At 42.8% G+C, this 19,788-nt stretch overlaps 1 protein-coding gene across 1 annotated transcript in view; it reads right to left on the bottom strand.

Annotated features, from left to right (window-relative positions):
- The window catches only part of DCC (DCC netrin 1 receptor), a 634,807-nt gene that overhangs the window by 173,194 nt on the left and 441,825 nt on the right, over positions 1-19,788 (bottom strand). Inside the window, exons 13-15 of the mRNA XM_066618048.1 lie at positions 16,871-17,012; positions 13,420-13,530; positions 2,557-2,751 (exon numbers count right to left, since the gene is read on the bottom strand). Coding sequence (XP_066474145.1) covers positions 2,557-2,751; positions 13,420-13,530; positions 16,871-17,012 — 448 coding nt within the window. The remainder of the gene's footprint in view (positions 1-2,556; positions 2,752-13,419; positions 13,531-16,870; positions 17,013-19,788) is intronic.

Raw genomic sequence — 19,788 nt, 5'->3', positions numbered from 1 at the left:
GGCTATTTTCGGGCAAGCACTGGTGGCGAGGATGCATGAATTTGTTATCTGCCATTTGCTAGATCAATTTCTTCCCCCCAAATGGGAAGATTAAAAAGAACGTCTCATCCTTTGCAAAAGTCTCATCAGGTGCTAAACTGACAGCATAGCAAGTGCACTGCCGCTGATCCTCAAGCCTCGTCATCAGTATACAAGAAGTCGTTCTGAGATGTATCAGTGATCCATCTAGCCTAGGACTGAAATAGAATCTCCTGCAAATTCAACATTTGGAATACAAATCAGAATGGAGGGTTCTCGATCCTGAGTCCTCCAAATAATGCTAATTTGCACCTAACGCAGAGGAGAATCGGGGCCAAGAGGCAAATGGTTGCTTAAAATATTGCCGTACACTTCGTTGCCTCTTATGTCTGCCACTGGCCAAAGGAGCAAGTGTCACTGGGAAGTTGCACCCCTTCCTTCCCAGAACAAACACCATAGCAGGGGGGGGACGGACGACACACACAATCTAGACCCAGCCATCAGTCACCAGTTTGGGTTCAGCCACATGGCAGTGCAGGATATTTGTTTTGTCAGCAAGAATGCTGCACACGCAACCAGTTTGCCCGAGACTGCAGAAGTCAGGGAATGGACATTAAATGGAGGAATAAGGGCTGTTGGATTGTGTTTTTGCAGAGGCTTTTTTTGTTTGTTTGTGATTTTACATTTTGTTCTGCTTTGAGGAGCATTTGATCAAAAGGTGGTATATAAATCTTCAGAACAAAGACATAAATTCTAGTGTCTACCCTGATAATGTCCCACCAGCTGTTTATAGATGATTTCCCACCAACCAGGCTCCAAACCCAAAATAAAGCCTCAAGGGATATCTATAGACAATGTGAACATGGTGACACAGTCCTTCCACTCCTGATACTTCCCTGAGCAAACATAGGGTTGGTTTCTTTGCAATTGCTGCGATAAAGGAAGTACCCACTGTGAGGGGTGCCCCAAAAGGGGGGGGTCTTTGGGGGTCACCCAGCGGGGTGCCGAGAGAGTTTAGTAGAAGATCTTTAACAGATGGCACTGGCATTCCTTGGAGATGGGGGGCAAAACACTAAGTTCCTTCAGGTGCCTGGTCACTGGTGTAAAGTGTCCCACATTTAGAGCCACTTGAGGCTGGCTCTGAAGGCGAGGAGGAGGGGCTGCTTTATGCCAGCAGCCAGGCACCTAAAGAAATTTAGGGTTTTGTCCCCCCCCCCAGGAATGCCAGTTACAGATGGTGCATGATCTAATTAAGCTTCACTTCATTCAGTGGAATCACAAAATTCTGCATTGAAAGGAATGTGGCCAAATAAGCTCCATCTTTTTGGTGAGAATGGCGAACTGTTCAGTAGTTTTGGAAACTAGTGTTGGATGAATTCTATCAATAGATATTTCACACAAGACCTAGTGTTGATCCTTAAGTTCATGTTTCTATATATATTTGCTAAACATGATCCTGGTTGCCTTCATACGTCACTGCTATAACTACGGCTGCCCAGATACGGCTGCCAAATAGCCCATCAAAAATTAATGGAGGGAGAAGACGTTGAAATGTACGCTAAATCAACAAGTTAGTCAGGCTAGGAATCCATTTTCTGCATTATTTTCTATGAACCTTTCTTCTAGATCCATTTAAAAGGTGATTGGGCAGTTTTATGGAGGAAAAGTTCATCACAGGTTACAAGCCATGATGATTACATGCAATCTTCAGGTTTTAGAAGTAGCCTATCTCTGAATGCCAGATGTCAGGGACTGGCAACAGGATATAGGTCTCTTGTTGTCTTGTGTGCTCCGAGGCATCTGGTGGGCTTCTGTGGGATACAGGAAGCTGGACTACATGGGCCGTTGGCATGACCCATTGGGCTTTTATGTTCTTTTGAGCAGCTTTTCATTCCTACTCTGGGCGAGAAAGTAATGAAAGGATGTAAAGAAATCAGAAGTGGGCAAGCTATGCGTATTTATCAATAAATGCCTATTACCAAAAACACTTGAAGACAGTTACCCTGCACATGCCCAATCTTGTCTGATCTCGGAAGCTAAGCAACACCAGGCCTGGTTAGTACTTAGATGGGAGACCGCCTGGGAATACTGGGTGCTGTAGGCTTATACCATAGTCTTTTGAGACTGAAGGTTGCCAACCAACCAGAAGCTGATTGAGTTTTTGTTGAAAATGAAGAATGGGGGAGAGGAGAACAGACTTGCTCAAACCCCCAAGTTTACAATAAGCTTCCTAATGTGGACTTTGGGTTGTGCGGGGGGGGGGGTGTATTGGGAGGCTAAAAAAAACCCATATGCCAGCATTATACTGTCAAGGCTTGATTCAGGAGGAAGGAAGCACTGTAAGGCTAACTGAATAGCTCACTTTTTCTTAGAAGCTGGGGTCACACTGCAACTCTTTATTATAGGTCTTACCTGTTTGTAGCCATATTAGTGGCAACTGAAACACAGGATGTTTTGAGTCAAAGACATCAAAGGTAACACTTGAAATGATAAGGGTGCCTCTGTTCTGAAGTTCCTTGTGGAGGAAGCAGCACCTACCTAAATGTTCAATGGAATAGTATCGCTGTTTGCTGTCCACTCGCACTGTCTCAGCATATGGGCTGCCTACTCCATAGCCAATGATGTATCCTCGCACAACAATGTTAGGGTTGAGGGGTGGTGTCCAGCTCATTACGATGCTAGTTGACAGAGGCCTGACATGAAGAGAGCTCGGCTGGTCAGGAACCTGAGATTCTAGGATTCAAAGGAAGGAACTGTTAGCATTAACATCGATACCCCTGGATCCATGACAAAAGCACAGGTTAGTTTGATCACTGTTGCTTGAAACAGGTGAGTCAAGTGACTCTCCTAGTTGCATGCAGAGTAAGCATGCAAGGTTTTGAAAAGAGCCAGAGAAGATAATAAAAAAAAACAAAATTTATCACATATAGCAGGTAAGTAAAAATTAATGATGAATTAAGCAACTAGAAGTTCATGGAAGTAGTTTCAACCCTTCAAAAACAATTTAGCCATAGAAAGTATTGCTCCTCTATGTACAACTACAATCAAGGATTAAAAAAAATCCAGTTTGCTAAAACAGGTGCTAGCAGCTTGAGCAGCATTAAAGAAGCACATCTATTTGATTATTATAATATTTTCCAGCAGAAATCGAGAGCTGGAGCATTCATTATAAGCATGCATATTTTCAACACAGCCTGCCTCTTTTTGGCACCAGATCTGAATAATGGGATAGCAGTTGAAAAAGATGACTGGAAAAACAAACTGGTAAGAGTTTATTTACAAGACATTTATGCTAATTTTATTACATGCAAACCAGTTTTTTTTATGCTATTCCGTCTATTTTTTTTAACCTTTAAAGGTTAAAGGCAAGCCTTTTGACAGAGGTTTGCATAGGAAGCTACCATATCACAAGTCTCTTCAGAAGAGCAATAAAGCATCCTGTCTCTTTGAGAGCAGAAGAGACAAGCTACAATCTTTTCTCCAATGTAAAGGCCTGTAATATTATAGCCACACACTACAAGAGAAAAGAGCACAGATGCATAATGCTGACGCAAACTCTGACAAAAAGCCTTCTTTGAATTGTGAAGTATTCCCACTATAAACCTTGGAAAATAAGGGCAATAAAAAAAGTGATGGGATTCATACTTTCTGTTACACTGTCATTGATTGCCCTGTCTGTGCCCTTGATATTTTATGAGCTTTGCAGTCAATTTTGGGGAACAGATTTTAAGTCTTTCAAGGAGCTGTTGAATTTGCCAGAACATCACACAAGAACAGAAGAGGTCTTAATAAAGGCAGCAACTTTTACATGCTCTTAAAGTCACTTTATTCTCAAATATTCAAACTTTGTTGAAAGAACAAGCAAACTTATATGATCCACTTGGGTTCTCCAGACAATAACCCTGGGCCACCGTTAATGTATTTGCAATCCAGAAGTTTTTCTTACTGCAAAAAATAAATCCAGTTATTTGTCACTTGCTACACATCAGTGTTTAAGGGATGTAGTCAATTGTAGCAAATGCTAAGAGACAGGATGTACTCCAAAGACAGGACACCTAATAATAATAATAATAATAATAATAATAATTAATAATAATAACTTGGTATTTATATACCGCCTTTCTGGTCATCAGATTACTCCTCTGACTTTATTCAAGGCGGTTTACATAAGCAGGCATTTCTAAATCCCTCAAGTGGATTTTTACAATCATAGAGGTTCTCTCTTTCAAGAACCAACAACATTTCAGAATGGATCTTCCTGGTTTGGTCTCACTTCTGGCCTCCAGTTCTCCCACCAAAGTGAATAACATCAACACATTCACAATGTTGACTGTTCTATTAACGACTAAACCTCTATTTATGACCATCTCTATATCAGGCATTGTGTAGCACACATGAGTGTCACGTTATTGTCCCCAGAGCATAACAAAAAACAAAAAGGAGAAGATACAGCTTGAAGAGCAGTAAAGATAGCTATAATACATAGTTTAACTATGAAAGGTAGTTAAATAGTTATAGAAACCATGTGTATGGTGGTTAACTTGTAGCAGAAAGCACACAGTTTTATAATACCTAGGAAACTGGATTCTCCAATATACAAACTACTGTATATAATTTCTCTTCCTTTGCACCATTTATTCTAGAGCTCACCAGGATTTAGCTAGTCTGAATGTTAAGACTCACCATTGAAACATGTGAAGTAGTAACAGCATCTCTGAGTAGCGCGAAGTGCCCTCTATTGACTGCTGAATAACCATGCCCATCCCTCACAGATTTTGGGAGAGGGAGTCCAGGGCAGAATGTGTGATGTAGGGGTGGGTTTGAGCCCCTGCACCTTCAATTTTGGAAATCAGGCATTCAGTTTTGTGAGACTGGATGCGGTGAGACTAATGGCTTTATTTAAGTTCTTGTGGGCTTCCTGGAGGCAACTGTCTGGGCAGCTTCATGTGGAAAACCAGTGCAGGGCTTCTCTGGGGTGAATGAATATGCCAAACATGCTCCAATTTGGGGAGAAGTGTATGAAGCTGCCATCTAATGAATCAGACCATTAGTCCATCTGTCTCTAAACTTACTAGGAGCACCCTGATAGCAGCTCTCCAGAATGGGCTCCTTCCCAGATGACATATTTTGAACCTGAGACTGTCTGCATGCAAAGCATGAACTTTATCACTAGCTATAGCCTATCACAAAGTCAATAAACCACTCGGCCATGAGCATAGCAGCCATGAAAACCAGTCCTTAGAGAGGAGCAGGGATGCTCCAGGGATCCTTCAAACTACCCCGGATTTTAGAGTTCCTAATTACCTGTTCTTTATTTCTGAAATTGAGCCAACCAAAGCATTAGGCATTCTGTGTAGTTCCACTTTTAAAATTTTTGCACATGTGTATTCAGCCAGTTTTCTGTTATTTCAGTTCATTGCTATCTCTTCTCAATCAGCACTCTGCATTACTGACTGGCAGGCGTGCACTGATGAAACACTGCCACCCGATCCCCACCCCCAAATCCACCTATATGGTATAGTATGTATGGTTGCACAACGTGAGATTGTATGAATGGTGGTATCAAAATTCTTTGGGTGGAGCTTTACCAATGCCCAGGGATGCACGCAGGCTTCAGTAAAATAGTACACTGAAAGAATCTTGATGCAATCAAACCTACAAAAACATCATGATTTGCAGGGTTTCATGAATGCAAACTGTGGCACTGGTATCATAGACGGGGGCAGAACATGCAAATATACTGAAAGCTGCACAAGCCCCAATTCTGAAATTAATTTTAGCAATTTTTGTAGTTGAACTGGAATTCAGAAAGAGTGGCAGATAAGGCATAAGGAACTCATGGAATAGGTAGAGGAACATTACTATTTTTCACAGACTTTTCACAGAAAAGTGCAGAAAATGGTGTCGTATTTTTATTCAAAGGGCACATTTTTATAAACTGTAATTATAAATTATAACTGCTTTAAAAGTGTACCAGGTTGGTGATATAGGTGATATACTGTCAGCAGCTGCAGCTAGTCATTACCCACAAACCCTTCAGTCCAGCCCATTATTTATTTATTGCAGATTTCCCAGTTTATTTTTTCATAGATTTTGGTTGCTGTTTGTTTTTTTTTTACAAAAATGAAGTGCAGAAAGCAGCGTTATGTGTTTTTATTTCGTTATCTCTGAAAAATCACATCTCTAGGAACAGAACGTGTCAAATTTATTCATCCCTGGAGAGGAAGTTAAGCCCATCCTAGAAATGCATTTAGTGAAGTATCCTGAGACTTTCCCCTGAGAACATACAGGTCAGACCTTGTCATAGATGGATTTTTAATCCATGGATTTGACTCAGTCTGGGTTCCTGATGTACACTGAGGCCTGACCTGTTATCCTCCAAATGTGACTGGAGCTCTGCTCTGGAGGTATTCTAACGGTATTCTGTTACCCTCCAGAAAGCTTTTAAACATTACTTCCAATTCCCCCCCCCCCAAAAAAAAAAAACAACTGGAAGAGATGTTTTTAAAGCATTCTGGGGACCTCAGAATACCCTCTGGATGTGACCAGAGTGCAGCTCCAGTTGCGTTTAGAGGATCTGGGTGCCTAGATTGGATTATCTGCGGGTTTCAGCATCTATGGGGGTTCCAGGAATGGAATCCCCCACAGATGTCGAGACACAACTGAATCTCACAAGAGTGATCCCAGTTCTCTTGCATTATTTCCTAAACTGTTTACATCAGACCTGTGGGAGGAAACTAAGCATCTTGGGGTTGTTTTTTTCTTTCTAAAAAGAAGCACAAAAGTTGATGTTCAAAATAAATATTTAAAATCTTCCCAGCTGTCTGAAACACCATTTTGGCTTTCCAGGGAACTTTGAATCGGCAGCCGTGTTTGGATTTCTAATTGCTTTAACAAAACACACTAATTAAAAGGGGTATCCATAGGGAGTTAAGGGGGTTCTTCAAGATACAGTTTATTTTTGGTTTGTACCAGATGCCAAGGAGGCATCCAATGAAGATACTGCTATGCCAAAAGAGCAAAGTGGGAATTGGAGTTTAAAAAATGTGCAGACATTATGGTATAGTACAGCTGATTCTTGCAGATTCCTATCTACGGAATAAGCCCAAGGGCTTACCTGGAGCCCCAAACACAAAGTGCAAATGGTTGTTTAAAACTCCGCCCTATGGATGCTGCTTCATACCTTCCTATCAAGATGAGAGACTGAACCAATTTTAGCTGCATTTGTACTTGGGGGCAGAAGTGGGTTGGGGTTGATGTGGAATCAAAGTGCCTGCCTGTTTCTGTGCCCCTGAAATGTCTGTTCGCACAAACAGATACATCATTACAAAAGCAGCATCCATTTTAAATACTTTCTTTTCCAAAGCAAACATACTAGGTGAGGGAGAGTGAAAGGGAGAGTGAAACAATATATACTATTTTTATATACAGATATTTCACTAATGGAACTAGGGCTGAACCAAAATAACTCATCCTCATTTAAACTGTCTTACTAGCAGGCAGGAAAGGGGGGTGATTTTTGATGGGTAGGAAGTGGAGTGCAAGTGGAGTTTCCTGGTGGCAGCAATGCCAGTCCTCTCAGTAGCCATTGTCAAAAGGACACTGTCACCTAGGCCCAGCCCAGGAGGCCAGGAATCACCCTGGAGCAGGGGTCTCCTCAGGGGTAAGGGCCTCCTCAGGAGTAGAACCTGGGCACTATCAGGACTGGGATCCCAGGCAAGTCACTTCCCTGGGAGTAGGCCCTAGTGCCTCCTGGGAGCAGTCAGCAGCCACATGGGCAGAAGGGGTGGCGCTGGACCAGAACAAGGCTAGCCTCATAAGGGGGCTGGACAGCCTAGGGAGAGGTCGCTCCTCTCCAGTTGCGAGAGGGATTGCAGAGGAGGCCAGAGGGGGTAGCCACCCTGGCCTTACTCAGCCAAGAGAGGCTTCAAGGAGAACTTTGCTAGCCTCAGCCCTGGAGGGAGGGGCCGGAGGCTGGGGACCACCCAATGCTAGACCCACCTGGGAGCTGGGGGTGAAAACCCGAGGGGCGAGGCTGCTGCCAGAAGGACCCCATCTCAACTACCCACATTGGAGGCCAGCTTATCAAGGGGCAAGACTGGAGGCACAAGGGGCCCTCCAGAGGACAGTTAAGCTGTGACAACCATCGGGAACCCCTATCCCTTTCCGACGGGCACTGACCGGGGAACCCTGCCGGAACCTGCAAGGGGTCGGGAAGGAGTGGGGAACGTGCATATAGGTCGTCGACGCCGCATGTCTCTGTAAATCAAAGGGGCCTGTGACGTAACAGGCCCCATGAATGTCAAGAGTTTAACCAGAGTAAATCGTCTATACAAATCTGCTGTATCTGCCTCCCGTCCTTCTTTCTGCCGACGACCTGCGCCCATTGTCCCTGTAAGCCCCCCGTGCCCGGGCACCCCCAAGGGGGCGGGGTCTCCGCCCGCCATGGACATCACAGACACATCTGTCAGTGGCTATAAGTCAAGATGCTGATATGCTCCCTCTGAATTCAGCAGTTTCGTTGCCAGGACCAAAGTTGGGCAGGAAGTGTGACAGAGTGCCAGGAACTTTTAAGAAGAAGACAAGAATCACTGAATGGTCACAGCAAAAGTCAGGGCTTAATGCACAATTCTTTCTCTATATGGCCACAAACAGACTGCTATCCATGCCTTTAGAATTCCCCTTATCCTTTCCACCTTGCCTAAATCCTGCAATGTCCTAACAGTCTGTGGCTAACACAGGGCATGCTAAATACTGGACAGGACTGAGGAATGGCTTAAATCCAAATGGAACTAGAAGTATGTCTTTTCCTCCTGTTTGTGGACTTTCCAGAGGCAGCTGGGGCTCTTCTTATGCCCTTATGTTCACCGACAGGCACCTGCCAATTTTTCCAGAATGCTCCTGATTATTTGAAAAATCTGTCATCTCTCCTATTATCCCTTAAGCCATTTCTGTCCAACGTTGCAGATATTCAACAGCAACCAAATGTGTACACCTGTGGGCCAGGCAATGGGTTAATTTCATGAGGATGCAAATGATCTTCATTATTAATCATCATTATTACATAAGAACATAAGAAGAGCCCTGCTGGATCAGGCCAAAGGCCCATCTAGTCCAGCTTTCTGTATTCCACAGTATTGATTAATAAACACTGAATTTTATAATTTAATTATAATGAATAATTATTCATGAACATTATTGATTTAGGGTCCAATCCTATCCGGTTTTCCAGTGCCAGTACAGCTGTGCCAATGGGGCATGCACTACATCTTGTGGTGGGGCAGCAGTCACAGAGGCCTCTTTAAGGTGTGGGAAGATTTGTTCCCTTACCTTGGGGCTGCATTGCAGCTGCACCAGTGCTGGAAAATTGGATAGGATTGGGTCCTTAGTGCCCTCAATATAACTACCCAATATACACTTTGCAGGCAGGTCTCCACTCTAAGCAGCTTACAATGTAAACTGTAAGTACCTGTAAACAGTGGAGGAGACAACAAAGGGAGAGAAGGAAATCAAGAGACAATATTATTTATTATTAGGAACTTATTACTACACAAATTGAAACTGTATGAAATTTAAGGCCCAATCCTCACTGGGACTAACACGAGATCCAGCACCAGTTGAGATCCAGCACCAGTGCTGGGTGTCGTAAACATGCCATAAAGTTAGTTTATGGCACCCTCTGAGGAGTCAGCGCTGGTGCCAGCAGTCCCAGCACCAGTTGGCACTGAACTCAGCAGTGGCTAGATACCACCCGGAGCACAGTAAGAGCTCAGGGCAGCGGTGGCAGCCTTTGGGGACAGGGGAGGGAGGTGTTCTGGAGCAAAGGGAGGAGGAGAGCGGGGGCAGAGGGGAAGAACTGGGACAAGAGGGGAGTGGGACCAGTGGAGCCATGCTAAGTCAAATCCTATGCTCCATGTCAAACTGAAAAGCCCAACATGAAGCTCCTCCAATCTGCACCAGTAAAATAGCTGGTGCAAAATGGAGGAGAACCATTGTGAACCCTGTGCCCTTACTTGGAGGAAGGGGATGAAAGTCTCACTCCTCCGAGCAGGCCTCCAGCGGCAGGGGATAGGAGGAGGCCTCCTCCCTGCCAGGGATAGAATTTGACTGTAAGCCCGTGGCTTATTTGCAACCTTAATAATTAGCTAATTTGCAATTGTGGCTTATTTGCAACCTTAATAATTAGCTCTTTTTAAACAGCAAGAAAGTTTTTTTATTAGATCTTTTTGAATATTAGTAATTGTGCTGTCTTATAGTTTGCCCTAATTCTACATAAACTTTTTTTCCTATTTGGTTGGTATATAACCAGCATGATGAGTAAAGAACACACACACACACCCCCTTAGGAATCATTTTGGTTGCAGATGAGGACTAAGGAGTTACTGAAGGGCAAAGGTTTTATGGAAAAAGTGGGTCTGAGGAAGGTGAGAGAGATGGAACCACTTGATCAGTTCCCACTTGAATTCTTCTGACTGCTGAAGGATTTCTCCACTCTCTAATTCCAGTAGCTAAATTTTAGTATGGGGACTGGTTTTGGTTACTCAGGAGTGAGGGGAGAGGCTCTCATCAGTTCAGCTATATATATGATCTGTATTGTTACTACTGAATAAGTTCCAGACTGAGCTCAGACACTGAAAACCAGTTTCTAGTTTCTCTGAAAGGCAGCCTAACTATGATTACCAATCTTCCCTGCACGTCCAGTTACTTGTTGGAAGAAAGTTTAATTATCACTGTAATAAATGATCATGTGGACTTTAAAAGCAGGGAGTATGAAGAATCCGGTTCGATTCTGAATCGTGCCCAGCCCCGTTTGAAGTCAGACTTAAAATGAAGATTTTACTCCATATCTGTTGCTGCTCTCCTGCCCTTCTTCCCAGACCCCACTTCCCCAAGCAAAAAAAGACCAGCTTTGGTCAATGAGGATAAGGCAACAGTAAGAATGCTTTGGGTTTGGATGTGGAGAAGGGAACCAACAGGGAGGGTGGAGCAGCAGTGGGCAAATTATAGCTGGGGCTTTTGTATGTTTGAATTAACAAAAAAAAGACTCTTCAGTTCTGGAGTATTTAACAGAAATGTTTGAAAAGTTCAAATAATTTTTCAGGTTGGGTCTAGCAAAAGGATTTCACCTATCCTTACACTGTTGGATCTATCAAAGGCAGGGGTGTCCAAAGTTTTTGGCAGGAGGGCCACATCATCTGTCTGACACTGTGCCGGGGGGGGCAGGGAAAAAGGAATTAATTTACATTTAAAATTTAAATAAATTTACATAAGTTTACATAAATGAATATATTAAAATGAACTTATATAAATGAATAAAGGTCTTGCAATAAGAACTTAAGAAGAGCCCCACTGGATCAGGCCATAGGCCCATCTAGTCCAGCTTCCTGTATCTCACTGCGGCCCACCAAATGCCCCAGGGAGCACACCACATAACAAGAGACCTCATCCTGGTGCCCTCCCTTGCATCTGGCCTTCTAACATAGCCCATTTCTAAAATCAGGAGGTTGCGCATACACATCATGGCTTGTACCCCGTAAATGGCTTGTACCCCGTAAATAGCTCAAGGTCTATAAAAGGCCTTGCACAAAGCAAGGCTGGCCTTTCCTTTTCTGCCGCTACTGCATCACAGATGTGAAACAACAAGCAGAGAAGGGAGCCCTCATCCCACAGCTCACACGAGAGGTCAAACAGTTGCCCTCACGCTGAGAGAAGTTGCGTCAGGCCAGTGTGGTCTCCAACAAATCTCCGGAGGGCCAGAGGTTCATTGAAGACTAAGAGCTCCCTGAGGGCCGCATTGAGAGGCCTCAATGGCCGCAAGTGGCCCCAGGCCTGGGGTTTGGGCACCCCTGATCAAAGGCTTATTAACTGTGATAACCGAATGAAACAGGTATGTTTGGAAGCCATGTTGCCTCTAAGTACCAAAATACAGGACAATCTAAAATTACCCCCATCACTAGTCTCTTCTTGTGAGTTTCCTAGAAGCATCTGATTAGCCATTGCTGGAAACAGAAGTCCAGGCTATTCGGATTTTATGGAGACCAGCATTAGCAGACACAGCATTTCAGAAGAAGAAAGGCCAGGGTCTAAGGCCCTGAAGAACTGCTGCAGATTGGAGTCTTATTCAGCATTTGTCTTCATGAGGAGATTAACATTTGTGAGTGCGATGAGATCATGCTGCACTAGCCTCACACCCTCTGCCAAAGCATCTGCATAGTAGCTCCACACCCCAAGGTCAGCATTTCTCTGCAAGCACTGATCACAGGAGGAAGGCGCTATTGCACACATGATGTGCACATGACGGCAGTGGGGCCAGGGCTGGCATTATGGGTAGATCCAAGGGGGGACCATCGGTGTGTGGCCCCCCCCCAAAACAGTTGCGCCAGCTGGGAGTAAAGTTGAATGCCAGGGGAATACTCATTGGGTGGAGCTGAGTCGGAATGGGAGCCCAGGTCTACCCAGCAGGTAGATCTGGGCTCCAAATCCAGGCAGAAGTCCAGGTCTATCCACTGAGGAAAACCTTGGCCACGGTGACTATAAGCTCAACTGGGAGCCCAGGTCTACCTAGCAGGTAGATCTGGGCTCCATGTCCAGGAGGAGACCAGGACTACCTACCTGGTTGACCTGGGCTCTGGAGTTAAGGTAGTGCTCATGCCCCCCTCCCCCCAACTCAAACACAGGATCTACCCCTGCCTGACATGGTGCAATCTCATCAAGTCTGCATATCATGCTCACCCTGTCTGAATAGGTTTTGGTTGACAGAAACCGGAATTCCAGCCTGCCACTGCTATAGACAAGTCAGCTCTTTTAGGGCCCAATCCAACTTTCCAGCACTGATGCAGTCACAGTGAAGGCCTGAGATAAGAGAAGAAATGTTCTTTGAAGAGGCCTCCATGACTTCCCACCAACACAGGATGTAGTGCCTACCCCATTGGTATGACTGCCTCAGCACAAGAAAGTTGGCTAGGATTTCAGGGCCCAATCCTAGATTGCCATTGGAATACCAAGTGATGAGTGTTGAAGTGTTGATGAGCAATGTGAGGAAACAAATCTGGCTTCCAGAGTCCACCCCAATACTGTATTTTTACCAAAAGATGCAGCAGCAACAGCAACAGCTGATAAATTAAAATTAAAAGACAGGTGCTAGAAGTGCTGGTGAAAATAGTGGAAATGAAATTAAGCAGTCCCATTTTCCCACATCTGCCTACCAGCACATACAAAGAGAATTTTAGCAGCCTTTAAACAGTCGATCCTTCTGTTCAGAAAAAATAAACAGACAACATCTGCATTGGGTTCGTAAACTGAATGCTCCTGACCTCCACAGGAACCATAGCTGAAGGGCAAGGCAGTACTCCAAATGAGCTAAAAGCAGTAAAAAAAAGTCATGAAAAGGAATACAATTACCATCAAGATCGCTCTCTGGAGTTTCTGTAGTATACCAGTCGGAGGAAGGTCCTGTTCCGTTGGCTGTCATAGCGGATACCTGGAAACTGTACTGGCTTCCTTTGTCAAGACCTGTTTGCAATACAAATCAATACATAAAGAAAACCTGCTTCGTATTGCCACATTGCTTCTAGCGCCAATCTAAAGACCGCTTGCTCCGAAGTGATTCTGGAGCTGCTTCATAACCTGGGAGTAGAGAAAGTCATCTCCAGAAGAAATGGTGGCACCATTTTGAACTATACAATCCCAGTGATGAATTGCCATCTTGGGTTTTACAAATACCATTAGTGAAGTCTGCGGTACAAGCTGTGATGGTGTCACCTGCCTAACCTTTTCACAAGAGCTTCAGAAACTTCCAAAGTCTTGGCCAAGGCCCCAGATATAGTGTCTTCATGATTGTCCATAATGACCTGCAGCTCTTGGCCTGCCTTGGCCAGACACCCAATATTTAGTATCCACACTACATATTAAAGCAGTACATGCATATAAACAAGAGCTGAAATGTCCACCAAACTTCTCTGTCCCTCTCTCATGGGAGAAGATACTAGAGGGCAGCTTTAGCATTTGGGGGGGGGGAATGATGGCAAAAAAGAGATTTACTTACTCGTACATCATGCTAAGATGATATAGCATCATTCTGTGAGGGACTTCTTGAGAAAAAAAGATTGTCAGCTGTGACTGTTGGAACTGTTCATAAGTGTTCCAACGTAACACTTGTTATGTTGTTTGTGAAAAGTGTAAGACTGTTAGAGTGTGAAACAGAATTTGGGGGCAATATGAAGCAAACATGTGGAACCTGTTATCCCTCACTGCTACACTTCCCCAGTCTTGCAAAGGTCAAGAGAGAACTTTCAATTCATCCTTCACATAAAGATGGAAGAAAATATTTTTGTTTAAGCACTCCCCCCAACCCCTCCCCAACACACATGTACCATTATCAGTGTAACTGCTGCCATCTCAGTGCGTGTCAGGGCCAGTCAGGACATGTTTCAAGACTGCCTTTGTTCAGCTTCTTGGCAAATTTAGAAACCACACAAGCAATGCCTGGTCCATCTATTACATTGTTTGTGAACACACCAGGAAATTGAAATTTGTGGGAGAGTCTTTACAAATATCCTGACAGATGTGAGAAGCATCACACAACCAGTAGCAACCAGGTAAGGATGCATGAGTAGTAGGTGTAAAAATTAAAATTTTGTTTATTGCTGACCTCTGGATTCTTGGGGGGGGGGGAAGCCACCAGTGTTTCTCAAACTGTGGGATGGGACCTACTTGGTGGGTTGCGAGCCAATGTCAGGTGGGTCCCCATTCATTTCAATATTTCATTTTTAATATATTAGGCTTGATGCTACCATGATATGTGACTGCATTTGGGGAAATGTTACAGATCTGTACTTTTAACAGGCTACTCTGTATACACTTTTAACAATGACAGTAAATGGGACTTACTCCTGGGTAAGATTGCAGCCTAGGATTGTTAAAAATTCTCTTGCTTGATGATGTCACTTCTGTTTATGACATCACTTCTGGTGCTTCCTGACAGATACTCATTCTAAAAAGTGGGTCCCAATGCTAAACTTGTGAGAACCACTGAAATGCACCGTTCTTCCTCAATTTTTTTCAGCATTATTTGTTCACGATTTACTTTGCTCTTAATCACACCTGATGTCACCTGATGTGATGTCACCATGCAGCCAAACCAGATTGGCTACAAAGCATCATGACTGTTACCCTGCACATGCCCAATCTTGTCTGATCTCAGAAGCTAAGCAGGGTTGGGCCCAGTTAGTACTTGGATGGGAGACCACTTGGGAATACTGGGTGCTGTAGGCTTATACCATAGTCTTTCGAGACTGAAGGTTGCCAACCATTTTTCATCATGACATCTTCCCGTTCACTTCATGAACATTTGTTGACCACCTGACAAAATCCAGGAAGCCCCAAAAAGCAACCAGGGAAAAATGATGCCCAATCGGCAAGTGAACATAAGAACATAAGTGGAACAGGATGGTGAGGGAACCAATGGCAATGGAGGCAACTGATTGTGAAAAGTGAATGTTTGCACTATTGGAGAAATATTTCCCATGTTGCTCTTTTCAATATGAACTTTGAAACTGGAGAATAACTTGGTAGAGCTCTAATAAAGCCTCATGTAGGTAAGCTCATGCTCAAGTTATTCCTGTAGCAGATCACAGCTGACTGTTTGCAGCAAAAAGAGTTCCTCACCATGAATTCAAAGTGGTGTGAATCCTAGAATAGCTAATGTATTCTCCCCATGGCTAGACTCCATTAGAGAAGCTTCCTGCTGATGCCTCTACTGCCCCACACTAGGTTTTTGCTCACCGCAACAGCAGCGCAAATTTATCATTTTTGTGTATCTCACTTTAACCATGAAACACAAAGATAAACACTTGCATTTAATTGCCAAGATCACCTGGGGGGAAATGTTCAAAATTAAAAACAACACCTTTAAATTTTAGTGGATGGCGGATCTTACAGTAAAACCAATAGCCTTGATTTAAAGGCCTTGTTGCAACTCTGAATTGCTTTGCTATTGCAGCTGTCCTCATTAGTGGGCCAAAGCACCTGCATTCAGCAGCAGAAGCTTTTAAGGAGATATAAAGTCTCACTGCTTGATATTTAAATAATCTCTTTAAAAGCAGCATGATTTCCAGTTTCTCTGGAAATCCTGTAAAATGCAAATAAATAACAGCACTGAGAAATGTATATGTTTTTGTTATGCTCAATATATTTAAATATTAATTTTTACAGCCTCTCTTGAAACTTATCAAACTTTTAAGAGCACATATGCATATATATATATATATATATATATATATATATATATATATATATATATATATATATATATATATAAAACAGCCAAAAACCAGACAATAGAAATTAAAATTGGAAAATAAAGAGTGAAACATACTTGAAGAAAGGAACTTCTGAAGGTGCAACAGAAGTCTTAACTTGCCTTTGAAATGCCTTTCTCCACTCCTACCACCCCCAGGCCCCAAAGTAAATACTTAAAAAGGTGGTGCTCAATTGCTTGCCCCACTCTACCCCAATACGTCCCCATGGCTATTTTGTTCATTTATAAATCGCTTCCTACTAGGGTGCTTTTGTTTTTGAGCTGAAACCAAAGTCGTCCTACACTGCTGCTGTAGGCAGAATGGGAAATTGTGTTTCAATCTCATTAAATGAGGGGAAACTGAGAAACAAATATATGATCAAGCCATTAAGGAGGAAACAAAGTAAAAAATGTATGAAGGCTGTAGCTGTACAGTCCAATAAGTGTCACTTGGATGCAAGGAAAGTGACATCTGCTTGAAGTGAAAGCAGATTTTATTCCCCAAACCTTTCAGTCATCAACATCTCTGCAAGGCTACAACATCTGAACACTGACCTGTGAACAAGTACCAGAGGTTGTTTGGCTCCAGTGTTTCTATCTCACCCCGACGGGCCGTCTTTCTGTGTCGGATTTTATAACCAGTGATAAATCCATTTTGCATGCCTGATGGTGGAGGGAGCCAACTTACTTTGATGCTCTGTAAAACAAAAAATTTCAATGCTGATTTTATATTTTCTTTCCTATAAAGATTATGGACCTTGCTACATAACATGACAACCCTTTGTGATTTGTGTGAATAGTAATTGTGCCTCCCTTCAGCCCCCAAGCAACCCTCAGATGTTTTGGGGAAGAGATGCTTGGTTAACCTTTGTCCATGCTTTTCAAGGAAGTCCAACCCTTGGTCTGAAACTGCATGATTCTCCCAGTACTTGATAAGATACAATATACAATAAGATACAATATATTGATAAGATACAATACAGTACTTGATAAGATAAGATATTTGCACAGTCTCCCTGCTGTACTTTTTTCTTTGTTTTCTACTATGCCTCTTCTTTTTTTGTTGTTAGCTCAAGAGCTAATTTAAAAATAAATCAAACCTAAATCTTAATGATACAGATCACTGAATTACTAAAGGGGGGGGGGGAAGAGGTGTATATAATTTAGCATATTTATATCCTGTTCTTCACAGAAATGTCTCTCAGAGCTGCTAACAACTTTAAAACTGTAAAATGCTATATTATTACAAATTACAAAAGCACAATTGAAAGTTGAGCAACAAAACAAAATGATGTAAGCCACATTAAAACTTGAGTAAAAGGTAATGGTCTAAAAAAGGTGGACAAATGTAAAGGGCTACACCACGGACTGAAGATATATCAGTCAGGCTCTGTGTCCAGTTACCCAGTGGTGTAGCAAGTGGGGGGGGTTGTCCGCCCTGGATTCCAGAAGGGGGTGCTGTCAAGTGTGAGTGTGTACACTTTTCAGATGCTTCGTGATCAGAACAGCGGCTGGAGCATGTGTGCACTCACAACAGTAGCTGGGGCAATTTTCACTGAACACAGAGGAGAAGGTCACCTCTTCCTCCAGGATAACCCGAAAGTGACAGCACAACATCATTGCCCCAGGAGCTGTGGCTCCTGGCAATGCTGCTGTGATTAGCATCTCTTGAGAGAGCATTCCAAACTTGGGACATCAGTGCTCACTGAAGTGGCAATTTATGTCTGGAACATACCACTTTGGACTGCAGGGAGCTCCGAAGACTGAAAGGTAGGGGTACATAGAAAAGGGCATCTGAAACTGACCTTGCATCAGGGTGATATAAGAGAATATGGTTCTCTGGGTATAGGTACCCTGGAATGACTCTAAATGTTTGGGGAAACAGTCTTTGAACTCCCTCTCTAGAGAAAGTTGGCAAATTTACACACTATATGTACAGTTAGACACAAAAGTTACACACTATATGTACAGGGTGCCCAGATACAATGGAGAACAGAGTGCCTATGTCTTTAAACATTGTATAGAAGAGGGAATTTTAGCAGATGCAGCTCAACCCTGTATATGTCAGGTCTCTAGCCACAGGGCCCTGATTGTTATTAACTAATATTATTAATAAATAAAATATTATTTCTTTCTTGATCTCTTTTTTTTTTTTGTTTAGTGGGTCTAATCTATTCTAGGTTGTTGTTTTTAGAAGTGGGTCCCGGTGCTAAAAAGTTTGGGAAGCACTGTGATCGACGCAGAGACCTTTAAGTAACCCCACCATTGACTCCCTTCTCAGAAGCGCTGCAGTAATGTTCATTCACAACAAGGAAAGTTGAGTTCAATCAAGATCACAAATTAAACCCAGAATGGCGGAAGCGAAAGAGGTCTAACATTAAAATGCAAATGACAAGACAGAATTATGTTCAGAGCTCTACAGTTTTCTTTCAGTCAGAAATTCCAGTCAATAAATAGCAGGCGTCAATGAATACTTGATAAACGTATCAAATTGTATCAGTGGGAAGTTGATTAGTCCATATATAATTATATTTTATATTTTGCACATGTTCTGCACATTTTTATACATACATATAAAAGCATCCGTGCCCCACAGAGTCGATTACTTCATTATAAAATTCAATTTTTGCACATGTATTGTCTAAGCAATTATTGTGTACAATCTCAGATGGTTTCTGTGCTGGATGATACAAAGCACCCTTATGGCTGAGCAGATTGCATTTTTTCTGTTCTGGAAATGGTTATTTTTAATGTGGCTTCTGTAGCCAAGGTTGTAAAGAAAACTGTATGCACATAACGCTTGCATGAAAATGCAAATGTTCAAAAATAGGTTTAAAATGAACACTATACGCCCAAGAGCAAACTTGTAAAACACTGTCGAAATGACACTGTTTCCAGAGGGTAGCAACAAACGCAATCCTATAAAACAGGATTAAATGAAGAATTTTATCTAGCAGTGTAGCAAAGTGACCAGAGTCAAGAAAAGCTTCAGTTTTGAAATGGGTAGCCAAACTTCCTTCTGAAACCAATGAAAGTGGCAGATCTTTGAACTATCAGAGCCTTGAAGAGCAAAAGGAGTCTTCTCTACCTGGATCTAGCCTACAATCAAACAAATTATTTTAATTCTGTTAGAACGGTACAACAGCTGGAGTGACCCAGGTGCACCCAACTACTGTACTTTCAAAGCAACAAAATGGATGCAATTCAGCACCATCATTATTCTATTCAAATCACTCTGGCTCACAGTTACCTTGGAATTCTATTTTGACTCAAAAGGTTCATCAGTTTCCTTCAGTCATGCACTATTTGAACTGGACTCATGGATTGAAGCCCATATCCAGAGAGTAGGTTTTCTAACACTACAGTGCTAAACAAGGAATGAGGAGGGGCGTTGTGGCATTTCAAGCTACTGAATTCAACAGTGTCGCATACATCAAGAGGATCAAGCTCATCCCAAAAAGCTGCAACCTGTG

The sequence above is a fragment of the Tiliqua scincoides genome, chromosome 2 (genome assembly GCF_035046505.1).
Source record: "Tiliqua scincoides isolate rTilSci1 chromosome 2, rTilSci1.hap2, whole genome shotgun sequence".
Lineage (NCBI taxonomy): Eukaryota > Metazoa > Chordata > Lepidosauria > Squamata > Scincidae > Tiliqua > Tiliqua scincoides.
This window is presented reverse-complemented; position numbering and strand designations above follow the sequence as displayed.